Source organism: Alexandromys fortis, unplaced genomic scaffold (assembly GCF_014885135.2).
Source record: "Alexandromys fortis isolate MF-2015 unplaced genomic scaffold, M_Fortis_MF-2015_v1.1 scaffold_175, whole genome shotgun sequence".
Taxonomy (NCBI): domain Eukaryota; kingdom Metazoa; phylum Chordata; class Mammalia; order Rodentia; family Cricetidae; genus Alexandromys; species Alexandromys fortis.
The window spans coordinates 1,477,889-1,490,125 of record NW_026068065.1 but is presented as its reverse complement, the minus strand read 5'-3'; the positions used below and the strand labels follow the sequence as shown (position 1 = coordinate 1,490,125).

Here is a 12,237-nt window from a genome sequence, read left to right as displayed (position 1 = left end):
TTTTAGTTTTTCCAGGCAGTGGTGGTGCACACCTTTAATCTCAGCACATAGGAAGTTCGAGTCCATCATGATCTACAGAGGTAGTTCCAGAAGAGCCAGGACAGCCAGAACTGTTACATAGAGAAACCCTGTCTCAAAAAACAAACAAAATAATAATAATAATAATAATAGTAACAAAAAATCTTTAAAGGAAATAGGGGCTAGAGAGATGGCTCAGTGGCTAAGAGCACTGGTCGCTCTTACAGAGGACCTGGGTTCAGTTCCCAGCACCCACATGGCAACTCTAGCTCCATGAGCACTGAATATCTTCTGGCTTCTGTAGACACCAGGCACACACATGGTACACATGCATACATGCAGAAAACACCCATGCACGTAAAATAGATTTTGAAAAACATTCCTTTTTAAATTGGAGTAACTTTTAATTAAAAAAAAATCTCAGGTAAATATTATAGAACCAGCAATTGTTAATCACTGGTTCACTCAGTGAGAACAAAGGTTCTTCAGAAGTTTCCACACAGTTTCACTCATGTCCCCCTGTTTTTGGACGTCCTCACTGAGAGGACACTGAGGCACAGAGGTAACAGGACTTGTGTGAGGCCAGGCTGCAGGGAGACGCAGGGGGAGGCCCTTGAGGAGAATGTTTGGGGCCAGAGAGATGTACAGGCACTGGTTGTCAAGCCTGGTGACTTAAATCTTAGGACCCACATGGTCCTAAGAAGGAACCCACTCCAACAGGTTCTCTGACCACTACTTACACAGCACAGCAAGTGTGTGCCTGTGCATTCTTGCACATGTATGCACATGCACATATAAATAGCCAATAATAAATAAATGCAATACAATTTTAAAAGAATTCTGTTTTGAACATGTTATGTATGATACTCTTATGCTCCTATCAGACATCCAACTCACATGATGCTAACCATGAGGTGGGGCAGGGCTGCCAGGTTGTGTACCATCTGACTCTGGTGAGACTAGATTAAGAGTGAAGGTAAAATGGCTCTGTGGGCTGAGTCCAGGGACAGGTCAGCATTTTATGGGGTAGTGGGGACTGCGTGATGGGGCGCAGCCAACAGACACGTGACAGGTGGCCCAGCGGCTTTCAGCAGGGAGGAGGGTCGCAGGCTGCACCAGATCCACCTTGAGCAGTGGGTGCTAACAGGTGGCTTCTCTCGAATCCCAGCCTGCCCTGGTGACAGCACAGAGAGGACAGGCCAGGCTACTGTGACAGCCTCCTGTGTCCCGAGTCTGGGTAGTCGTGGGCAGAAGGGTGTAGCACCTTCCTGGGGTGCTGTGGGTGTAGGAGAGGCTTCCTGAGCTGAAGTGGGCCCACATGCAGTGTTTTTCCGGGTTCTGGCGTCAGCCTCATTTCACTGGGCCTTAGGGAGGAGTCCTCAAAGTCCACACATGTGCCATCACCTCCCATCTTCTAGAACCCTCTCCCTCCCTCATCTTCAGAAGCTGTGCCGTTTTCAGAGTGCGATGATGCTACCGTTTATTTGATGAGTCCCTCCTCATAGCGGGTCAGATGCTGTTTGTTTTAGTGTTTGACGGTTACAAAAAACTGCCACTCACAGCCTTTTGCACATCACCGCAAGTTCTTATAAGAATGTGTTTAGCGGATTCCTAGGAGTGGAATGCCATACCGAAAGTGTGTGCATTTTTAATTTTAGTAAAAGGAACTGTATTATCCCCGCCCACACCACCACCACCAGGATTCTGTGCTGGGTCTGTGTAAAGCCTTCCATGTGCGTTTCTTGGAGGAGTTTAAGGGGAGACGCTGTGTCAGCTGGATGGTAAAGGTCACATTGTAGGTCCAGTGGCTCTGATTTTCCCTCTTCTCTTCCATCCCCATGATCAGCAGATGTCCTTTACTCACGCTCCGTGGTAAATAATTAAAAAAGTAGTGAGCAAAGGTAAGGGTGTGTTGACTAGACAGGCGTCTGCCTAGAAGCCGGAACTTGAGGGTTGCTGGCATCGAACATTACTCTGTGTGTGTGTGTGTGTGTGCGTGCATTTGTGTGGGGGTATGTTTGTGTGTGCATGTGTGTGCATACACAGTGAAGTTCCATGGCATGTGAACTACTCATGTCTCCAGCATCCTCTTCAGCATTCATCAGAGGCCTGTGTAGTGGTTTTCAAGATTAAGAGACACCTAGTGAGTGCTAGATGCCTTTGCTTTGTGCCCGCATACCAGATCTAGAAAGTTCTAGACCCTTGCCTTGTGCCCTCAAGTCCTCAGGACTCCATGCCCAGGTGGTCTAGTAACCTCCCGTCATAACAGCCCATCATCACTATCTCCTCCTTGGGTTAACAGTGACTTTTGTGCATTTCCTCTCTTCCTTTTTATTAATGTATGTTAATTGTAAACAGTAATGAGTCTTAATATGACATTTTATTTTCTTACATGTATATAAGCTATGCCTTGATCATGCTCACAGACCCTTTGGCCTTCCTTTGTCTCTCTTCCACCTCCCATTGGTCCTCTAACTCTTCCAAAATTATTCCCCTTTACTTTCAAACCTTGTGTGTATTCATTCCAGCTGGGCTGTGGAGGCAGAGGCAGGGGGATCTCCATGAGAGGAGGAAAGACAACTCTGCCATTGAAACTGTGATGGAGGTCTTACTCGTGGTGGACCAGCAGCCACGCAGCAGGGAGGGAGGCTTTCGAGGAAGAGTAGGGAATGAAGCCTGAGGTGCTGGTGTAGGCCAAAGTGTAAAGGAAAGCCTGCTAGAGAAGAGATGGGGGGGGGGGGTGAAGTTACACTTCTCTGAGTGACAGGAAAGTCGCAGATGTGTAAAACCTCTTGGCTGTGACAGGTAGCTGCTGACTGTTCTCTTGATGGCTATTCTGACTGCATGGAATAGTGGCTTTGATTTGCATTCATCTGATGGCCATTTTTTCAGGTATTTATTGCCACTTGTATTTCCTTTGAGATCTATCAACTCATCTGTCCATTTATTGATTGGATTATTTGTTCCTTTGGAGTTCATTGATTTCAGCTCTGAGTGTATTTCTTGCATTCTCAGTCTACAGAGATCGGGGGACAGCTGGCAGGTCACCTCCTCCTTCTAGGACTCTCACCTTTGCTGGGCAGGGCTTTGCAGCCCCGTGCAGTTGGATTGTGATTCATGCCTGTTCCCTGAGCTGTTAGAGTTTTGTGGAGTTTTTGTTTGTTTTTTGTTTGTTTTGGTTTGGTTTGATTTGCTTTTTCTAAAGAGGGTTTCACTGTGTAGCCTTGGCTGTCCTGGATCCACTATGTAGACCAGGCTGGGCTAGAACTCACAGAGGTTCACCTGCCTCTGTCTCCCAATGCTCGGATTAAAGGTGTGCACCACCTGGTATTCTCTCTCTCTCTCTCTCTCTCTCTCTCTCTCTCTCTCCCCCTCTCTCTCCCTCCCTCTCCCCCTTTTCCCTCCCTCCCTTCCTTTTTCTCTTTCTTTTAGAATGATTTTCATATATTTACTTGGGGGTACATGAGGAAGTCAGAAGACAGATTGCATGTGGGTTCCAAGGACTGCACCCTAACCCCCACCCCCACCCTAGCCATCAGCTGCGTTCATTGCCCAGTCTTATAACTTTGTGTTTTCTGTATGTTTTCTTCCAGTAGTTTCAAAGTTTCAGGTCTTAAATTAAGGTTTTTGATCTGTTTTTCAGTTCATTTTTGCTGAGGTGAGGTCTGGGGATCTGGGTCCAGTCCTGACACAGATATCCAGTTCCCTGTTCCATTTGTTAAAGAGGGTCTTTCCCCAGGGTGTGCTGTCTCATCTGTCTGGTGGCTATGGCTGTGGCTTTGTTTCTGGGGTCAGGCTAGTACTTTAACACACCATAGTGTCTTCTCTCCGGGCTTGGAGGGAGAGGGTGTCGGGCGGTTGACATGCAGGGATGCCATGTCCAATATGTACTGTGTGTCATACGCCTATCTACCTTTGTCATTTCAGGGGCGCACATACAATCTTCTCTCACCAAAAAATTACTCCGAAGTGTGTAAAAACTGCAATGATGCATACAAAAATCTGAGCACCCTTTATAATGAGCTGCAGAAAATGAACGGGCTTGAGAATAAGGCTGAACCGGGCACGCACTTGTGCATTGATGTGGAAGATGCAGTAAGTACCTCCTCTGGCATGGCTCACGGTTGGTTTGCAGCTGTTGGGTGCGATTTTAGTGTCCTGTCTCTTTGCGGGTGCGCTGGAATATGCACGGCATCTTCACCCAGAAGGAACTGCAGTAGTTACAGAGTAGTGAGGTTTTATGGATCTGTATCAAACCAGGATGGCCATTAACCTGGCTCCTCATGGATGAGTTAATTTGGCATGTTTTGATTTTAAAGTAGAAAGTGGGTGTGGTTTTCAGGGGCGTGGCGCTCTTGTCCGGTGGTGCTGGTTAAAGAGCTTTGACGTTTTACTGCCATGTTTTCAGAGATTTTAGTCACTTAATTGTTGATTAACTTCTTTATATGTGTGATAGCCTGAAAACATTTTCTCATGGCTGTCTCCTCACTGAAATAAAAGCCACATGAGGACGAGGACCAAGTGCTTCTTTCCCAGTTTTTGAGATAAGTTTCTCTGTGTAACAGTCCTGGTTGTCCTAGAACTCACTTTTGTAGCCCAGGCTGGCTTCAAACTCACAAAAATCAACTGCCTCTGCCTCCCAAGGGATTAAAGGCATGTGCACCACTGCCCGGTTTGACTTAGTGTTTCTTAATTCATCATTTAGTAGGTAGGACAAAGAACAGGAGAGAGAGAGAGAGAGAGAGAGAGAGAGAGANAGCTGCCTCGGTCAGATAAAAAGTTAGAGGTAAAGAGAGAGAGAGAGAGAGAGAGAGAGAGAGAGAGAGAGAGAGAGAGAGAGAGAGAGAGAGAGAGAGAGAGAGAGAGAACGTGGTGTGCACACTTTCTTTTAAAAGGAAGTCCTACTATGAAGCCTAGGCCTGTAGGGGAAGCTTTGAACTTGAAGTGATCCTCCTGCCTCATCTCCTTAGTACTAGAATTACAGGCACGTGCCACCATGCCCAAAATGGCGTTTAGTGCTGCTTTTGTTAATAGTGTTGGTAGGGCAAATGTTGGGGCTTGGGGAAGCTTTTCTCCACTGTATAGCTTGTCTTTTCACACATCACCACTAGGTGGCAGTCGTGCCCCCTAGGCTCTAAGATGTGTGAGAATTAGTTATTTGGGAAAACAAATCTTTGGCTCAAAGTAGAAAACTCAAGGTCAAAACAGCTAAACTTACTTGTTAAGAGCAAGTGTGAATATCAAACCAACTTAGAACAGTAGTGCTGAGGATAGCAAAAACCACTTAACGTGGCTGCTCCTAATAGGACTTTGATCTTTTATCTCTGTCCTAGGATTGTACTTGGTTAATGGCAGGCTGTCAGTAATAAATAAACTTTTCAAGGAAACAGACTCTTAACTCTATTTTTATAGCTGTACATTCTCTGGGAGATAAAATGGTTCACATCCTAGCATTTCTTGGTGATTATCATATGTTTAGAATATTACGTTTTTTATGGTTATAAGTTTATACAGTGACTAATTGTAAACAAGCTTCTTTCTCAACTAACAGTAGATTTTTAAGGCTGTTCTAAAAGATTATATATATCTACTAAAGACAAGTGTGATATCAGATAATAGTATAATGTGCATTCTTCCAGATGAACATCACCCGAAAGCTCTGGAGTCGGACCTTCAACTGTTCGGTCACCTGCAGTGACACGGTGTCCGTAGTCGCTGTTTCTGTGTTTATCCTCTTTCTGCCCGTAGTCTTCTACCTTAGCAGCTTCCTTCACTCGGAACAAAAGAAACGCAAACTCATTCTACGTAAGTTCCTCGCTGTAGCCTTTCTTCTGTTTAGTTGAGGAGATTTGGGGGTTGAGGAGTTGGGAGGACAGTTTTAACCACTGGCCTGCATGCCTAAGTCGCTCAGTAGGAAGAAATATATAGGTCTGTTTTAGAAAGAGTATGGCGTGCACCTTTGCCTGCCAAGCCGTCTTCCTTGCCCCATGTGGTCTTTTTTTTAATGGCATTCAGTCAGTAAGCTGGTGTGAGCTGAATAATGCAGGCTGCTTAACTTTCATTTACTTGTTCCGCCTGATGGATTCGTCTTCCTTGATTGGATTGTGAAGCTCGTCAGAAGAAGAATTTTTTTCTTGTTTAGCATCGTCTTACCAGAACCTATCAAGTGCCTGGCCACAGCGAGTGCTCATGAGCATTTGTTGAACAAAATAATAATGTAGTCTATTTAATATTAGTATCACTCCTCAGAACACTATTCCTGTGAAAATTCTTATGGGAAACATACTGGATCAAATGTCAGGCAGCTCTGCCCTGAGGAGGCAGAAGCAGGTGGATGGATCGTTGTGTTCTAAGCCAGTCTGGGCTACAGAGCAGTTCTAAGCCAGCCACAGCTTCACAGTTCAACCCTATGTCAAAAACAAACATTAAATAAATTAAAACAAAAAGCAAACAAACAACAAAAATGAGAGAAAGGAAGAAGGGGGTGGGAAAACCATGCCCGACAAATCCCCACAAGCGCTAGTGTGCAGAAGGAGCCCTCATGGACACTTCCTCTCCCTTTCCACCTTTATTCTCCTTCCTCTTCCCTTTTCCCTTCCTCCCTCCATAAGCTGATGACGTCCATGGTATGGTTGAGGGGACAGTTTTTATTGTAAACGTGAAAGAGAACAGCCAGAAGCATCTGGAAGAGTCCAGAGCAGGGAGAGAAAGAAGTAGACATGGCGGGGGGGGGGGGTGCAGGGATAGCAGGAGATAGAGAATAGAAAAACAGTGAAGAGAAGCAGAGCAGATCGGGTTGGGGTAGGGGAAGAGCACCCAGGCTGACCACATGCTGGGATTGCAGGTCTGCCCCATGAGGTCTGGCTCATGTATTTCTCATTATGCTTCTGTTCAATAAGCGGTTACTCACTGTTAACCAAAACATACTGTAATGAAATGTGGTAAAGGAAGAAGGCACAGTGTGTGCCTCACAGTGTGATGACCCTACCCTGGTCATGACAGCTGTGCAGATGTGGAGGTGCACAGTGTGACTGCATCACAGAGTGAGGGCACTGGAACACACCCACAGATGATGCTTTGGGTAGGAGTTTAGAGGATGTGGGGCCTTGCCAGCTAGACTAGAGAGGCCAGCAAGTTTCAGGTCCTTAGATTTCCAGGTCTTACCACCTTGCCAGTTTATTAAGTAATTTGATAATTAGTAAGAAGCAGTTTTTAGTAAAGTAAGTAAAAACCAAGCCAAAACAAAAACCTGAGCTACTGATTTCATTTGCTTTCCAAATCCACCCCAGGCTCAGTACCCTTTAAAGCTGCCCACTGGTCCAAGAAGCCATGCTAGGGCAGTGATTCTTGCCTTTGGCTATGGGACTCATGACAGGGTTTAAAGAAGACAGGAACAGAGGTGCCAGGGCCCTCTGCAGCCCTGCTCTGGGCTACAAGCCTTCGAGGCCAGCCACTCTCGGATCGCAGCATGCGACTCTGGAGCATGAGAAGCATTCACACTTAACCGTTCTAAACACTTGACCTAGCCAGGGAGCCGTGAGTCTATGTTTAGACTAGTGGCTCAGTCCCATGAGCATCATAATCATGGCTGGTTGTGCCATTTTGTTAATGGTCTGTCTATTTGTGCACGTATGTGTGATATACAACTCAGTTTTCTTTGTAAATCTTTTCCTTTTTAAACCAGAGAGGCCTTTGACTGAATTTTATCCTTATTTATTAGCATATGGTAGTAATTATACAACATTAATAATAAGCTTCATTGTGACATTTTCAGACACACACACACAATGGTGGAGTTTTGTTGCTGTTCTGGTTTGGTGCTGGGTACTAAATACCCTTTACCACTGAGCTAGTTCCCCAGTCCCCCCAAAAAGTGTTTGCATGCAGGTCTGAGGGTTTCACTGTGTTGCAGAGGTTGACCTGGAACTTGCTATGTCGTCCTGGCTGGTTTTAAACCCACAATCCCCCAGTCTTAGTCTCCCGAGTGCCGGGATTACAGGCTCGTAGCATGTGCCTTGCTTGAGGAAATGTTCCTTCTGCGGATACTTTCCCTCTTGTCTCGCCACATTGCACGGCGACATTAGTATACAGTGTTCCATAAGTGGGTGTCGTCTCGTCCTAGATTTAGGAACATTTCCTCAGGCTTCATACTTAAATGTATCTGCTGTAGAGGCTTTGCAGACATTTTTTGTCTCCTAAGGGGTGTTTAGGGTCAGATTTCCAGCCTGGACTTTTACTGTTGCTCTTTCTCTACACGTTTAAGATCGCAATGCTCAAGAGGGTATGGATGCCTGTTTTATTCGATACTGCTTTTAAACAAGTCATGGGTAATTTCTACTTAGCTTAATTTTATGCTGTTTATAAAGGAAAAAAAAACACGTTAGGTTTAATTCTAAAAAATTGGATCAAATCCGATTCAGCCAATAAATAGACAGACACAGTGGTTTGCGCGTAGACCGTGAGCGCGCCTGGACTGACAATGCTTGTGTCTCCCCAGCCAAACGTCTCAAGTCAAGCACCAGTTTTGCCAACATTCAAGAAAATTCCACCTGAAACCTGCAAAGCGTGGACTCGACCTCACATGGCGTGAGTGGGTGGTTGGACCACCGTGTGGTCAGGAGGCGATGAACCAGGATCTGACACATCACCTTCTTATGAAATGCCAGCGCTGCGTATTTATAATTTATTCTGAACGACAGTTTTCACGTTTCCTTTCCCTGCCCACCCATTTGTAAAGATTTCTGTATTTTTAATTTTCGGATACAGTAGTGTTACATATTCTAAGGTGTATGTGTTAGAGTAGCAGCCAGGACTTTGTTTTTGCGGGCGTATGACTACTTGGCACTCCTGCTATCTCCTCATTGACACTTCCAAGTCCACAGAACCCAGGCCGCTGGAGACTGCCGTATACACATTAGCCACTATTGCCGACCCAGATGGCAGCCGGCCCAAGGAGAAACGTAAATGACTTCCCATTGCAGTATTATTGTGTATGTGTATATAAGTATTTAATATATTATACATTGAAATAATGCACTCTCTAGTTTCCCTGAAGTCATTTTTGAAACCACTAATTGTAAACCTCCTTAACAATTTTCAGACGTGATGAGCCACATCGTACATTCATCTTTGTTAAAAGATGTATGGTAACTGGTTTTCTTACTTGACTTTTATAAATAGTATTTTACACCTTATTTCTGCCTTTATTTCATAAGTAATTTAAAATCACTGGACTTCTCTATTAGCTTCAGGACAGGATGGGTTTATTTTATGCCGTGGATTTACATTGTGAATTTCATTAAATTATTTGGTGACTTGTAACTTATTCTCTAAATGAAATGTAGTACAAGTGTGTCACACTGTATTTAATTGTGCTTTTTAATGAAAATTTCATCTTGGAATATTTGGAGAGTTGGAGAGAGGTGAAGGAGGAATACCAGAGCCTAAAGTTGAGGGAGCACACAGGGAGGAGGGGTGCTCACTGAAAAGCCTAAGGTTGAGGGAGCACACAGGGAGGAGGGGTGCTCACTGAGCAGGCACTGCATAGTTTATATGGGAGGTGAGTGGGTGACAGTCTCACACAGGAAGCTCTTCAGCCAAGGTGATGTCCCCTCCGATTCCGTAAAGGATGAAAGCAATATGACGGAAATGAGATCACACGTTTCCCTGTCAGGTCTACTTTGGACTGTTTCCATCAACCTTTCAAACAATGTTTTGTTTCAGTATCCTTCAGTTTTATTTCTTGGGATATAAGAGTTGATGATCTTGCTTGTTAATTCTGTTTCTGGGTGGGGACAGGATGTAAATTTGGAGACTTCCCTGGCTGACTGCTGAGTCTGAAGGCCCTTCCAGACTGTAACGCACTCTAGGAGGAGACGGGAGTGTTTCGTGGTTTCTGTTTTACCGCACGTGCTGCGTGTGTGTGACAATCAGACGATGCTGCCCCAGCTTTTCTCACCCTCTGGGACCCGCTCCAGTGCTGCTCCGGTGTGCTGCTGTCACTGTTCCTGCTGCTGTTGCTAAGGATGCTGTCTGGATTGGAAGCCCGTGGCTGAGGGCCAGTGAAGGCCGTCTTCATTAATGCAGACAAAACCAGTTTACATGTTAGCAAGGTGACACGTTTGAAGGGTGAGTGGTGGCTCCTGGAGCCCCTTTCAGTCCTGTGTGCAAACCGTTGCCTTTGGATAAAAAGCTGATGAGCACTTCAGCAAGGTCTTCGCTCCCTATGAGTTGCATCAGAAATAGATTTGAAAAACATATGCTAAGTGTTCTGCTGAAGTGCATAAGAATTTCATCTTATGGTCGTGAAAAATGTACACACAGGGCTATGTATGTGACGAGAAACCCTTTTCTCCTTATGCTTTACAATAAAGGAAATTCCAAGGAAATTGGAGTGCTGTAATTGATTTTTATTCTCTTAATTTATTATTATTATCGAGACAAGGTCCCACTATGTAGCCCTGCCTGTCCAGGAACTCACTCTGTAGACCAGGCCCAGCCTTGAACTCACAGGCATCCACCTGCCTCTGCCTCCCAAGTGCTGGGATTAAAGGCGTGTACCACTACAAACGACTGTAACTGAATTCTTAATTTATTTAAATGACTTGAGATAGAACATCACTCTTTAGCTTTGAGTTTTGTTACTTATCTAATTAATACTTTTACTGAAAATAAAATATACCTTGGAATTTTTGGTGCTGGATTTGGGGGGTAAAATAGTGTTTTTCAGAGTCTAATACACATTATCTAAAAGTCAGTGTAGTAGCAGACGAAGATAGAGCTGGAGGCCGTGTGTGTGCTGAGCAGGTGCTCTTCCCTAAGCTGCACTCCGGCCTGGAGCACAACTCTAAACAAGTGAATAACCCAAGGATTTAGTTGGTAAATGTTACTATTTTCTTGTGTTTCTTGGAAGTGCTATACTTTAATTTTTTATTCTTAATATACTTTTTTTAAAAAAAAAATCTGTTTTTGGGGGTTGGGAGGGACACATGCATGAAGGCTAGAGGACACCTGGTAGGTTTTCTCCCACCATGTGGGTCTTGGGGATTGGAGTCAGGGCATCAGGGGTGGTGGTGGCAGTGCCTTTGCCTGCTGAGCCATCTTGCTGGCCCTAATAGACAGCTTTAAACTGAGACTTTCTTTTTTTTTTCTTTTTGACTTAATAAATGGATGACTTTATTAAGAGAAGACACGATAGATATTTGCCTCAAACCACCCACAAAAACAAAGCACACAGACTTACTCATACAATATTTTAGTTTAAAAATTATTGATCACACCGATGCTAAACCTTACGTTCGGGTGTAAACTGAGGCTTTCATATATGCTTATAATTTGCTTTGATCAAATCCACCCCCTATTAACTCTCCTGCACTCTCCCCCGCTTTTCCTCCCCACTTCATTGCTCTCCCCCACCCCCTGAAACCCAGGGAGTCCGTGTCCTGCTGCCAGGATGTGCGTGGGTGCAGGACCATCTGCTGGAGCATGGGTAGCCATGCTGGGGTGTTGAACATTTGAACACAGGTCTTTTACTTTAGAGCTAGGTCTTTAGTCACTGACCCATCTTCCAGGTCCTGCTTCATATTTCTTTCTTTCTTTTTTTTTTTTTGGTTTTTCGAGACAGGGTTTCTCTGTGGCTTTAGAGCCTGTCCTGGAACTATCTCTGTAGACCAGGCTGGTTTTGAACTCACAGAGATCCGCCTGTCTCTGCCTCCCGAGTGCTGGGATTAAAGGCGTGCGCCACCATCGCCCGGCCTTCATATTTCTTTAAAGAGAAAGAAAGAAAGAATTTAGGGCTGGAGATGTGGCTCAGTGGTTATGACTGCTCGTTGCTCTTGCAGAGGACTGAGGGTCAGTTCCCAGCAGCCACATGGTGGCTTACGGCCATCTGTCATGCACTTCTAATGGACTGGATGCCCTCTTCTGACCTCAGCTGGCTCCAGATGTACATATGGTGCACATAAATACATGCAGGCAAACATACACATACAGCAATCTGCTTAAGAATTTAGCTTCATTATTTTTAATTACATATATGTGTATCTGCATGTGGACATGTGCATATGAGCGTGGGTGCCTAAGGAGGTCAAAGTCATTAGATCCCTGGAGCTGCTCAATATGGGTGCCAGGAACCAAATTCAGTCCTGAATAATCAGTAAATGCACTTAACTGCTGAGCCATCTCTCCAGCCCCACTTCCTCCCTTACATTTCTTAAGGAT

The 12,237-nt window shown here is 44.9% G+C and overlaps 1 protein-coding gene across 1 annotated transcript in view; it reads left to right on the top strand.

Moving 5' to 3' along the window:
• The window catches only part of Ostm1 (osteoclastogenesis associated transmembrane protein 1), a 29,579-nt gene extending 19,173 nt beyond the window's left edge, over positions 1–10,406 (top strand). Inside the window, exons 4-6 of the mRNA XM_050120532.1 lie at positions 3,946–4,113; positions 5,658–5,823; positions 8,516–10,406. Coding sequence (XP_049976489.1) covers positions 3,946–4,113; positions 5,658–5,823; positions 8,516–8,571 — 390 coding nt within the window. The 3' untranslated portion in view covers positions 8,572–10,406. The remainder of the gene's footprint in view (positions 1–3,945; positions 4,114–5,657; positions 5,824–8,515) is intronic.
• The last annotated feature ends 1,831 nt before the right edge of the window (positions 10,407–12,237 follow it).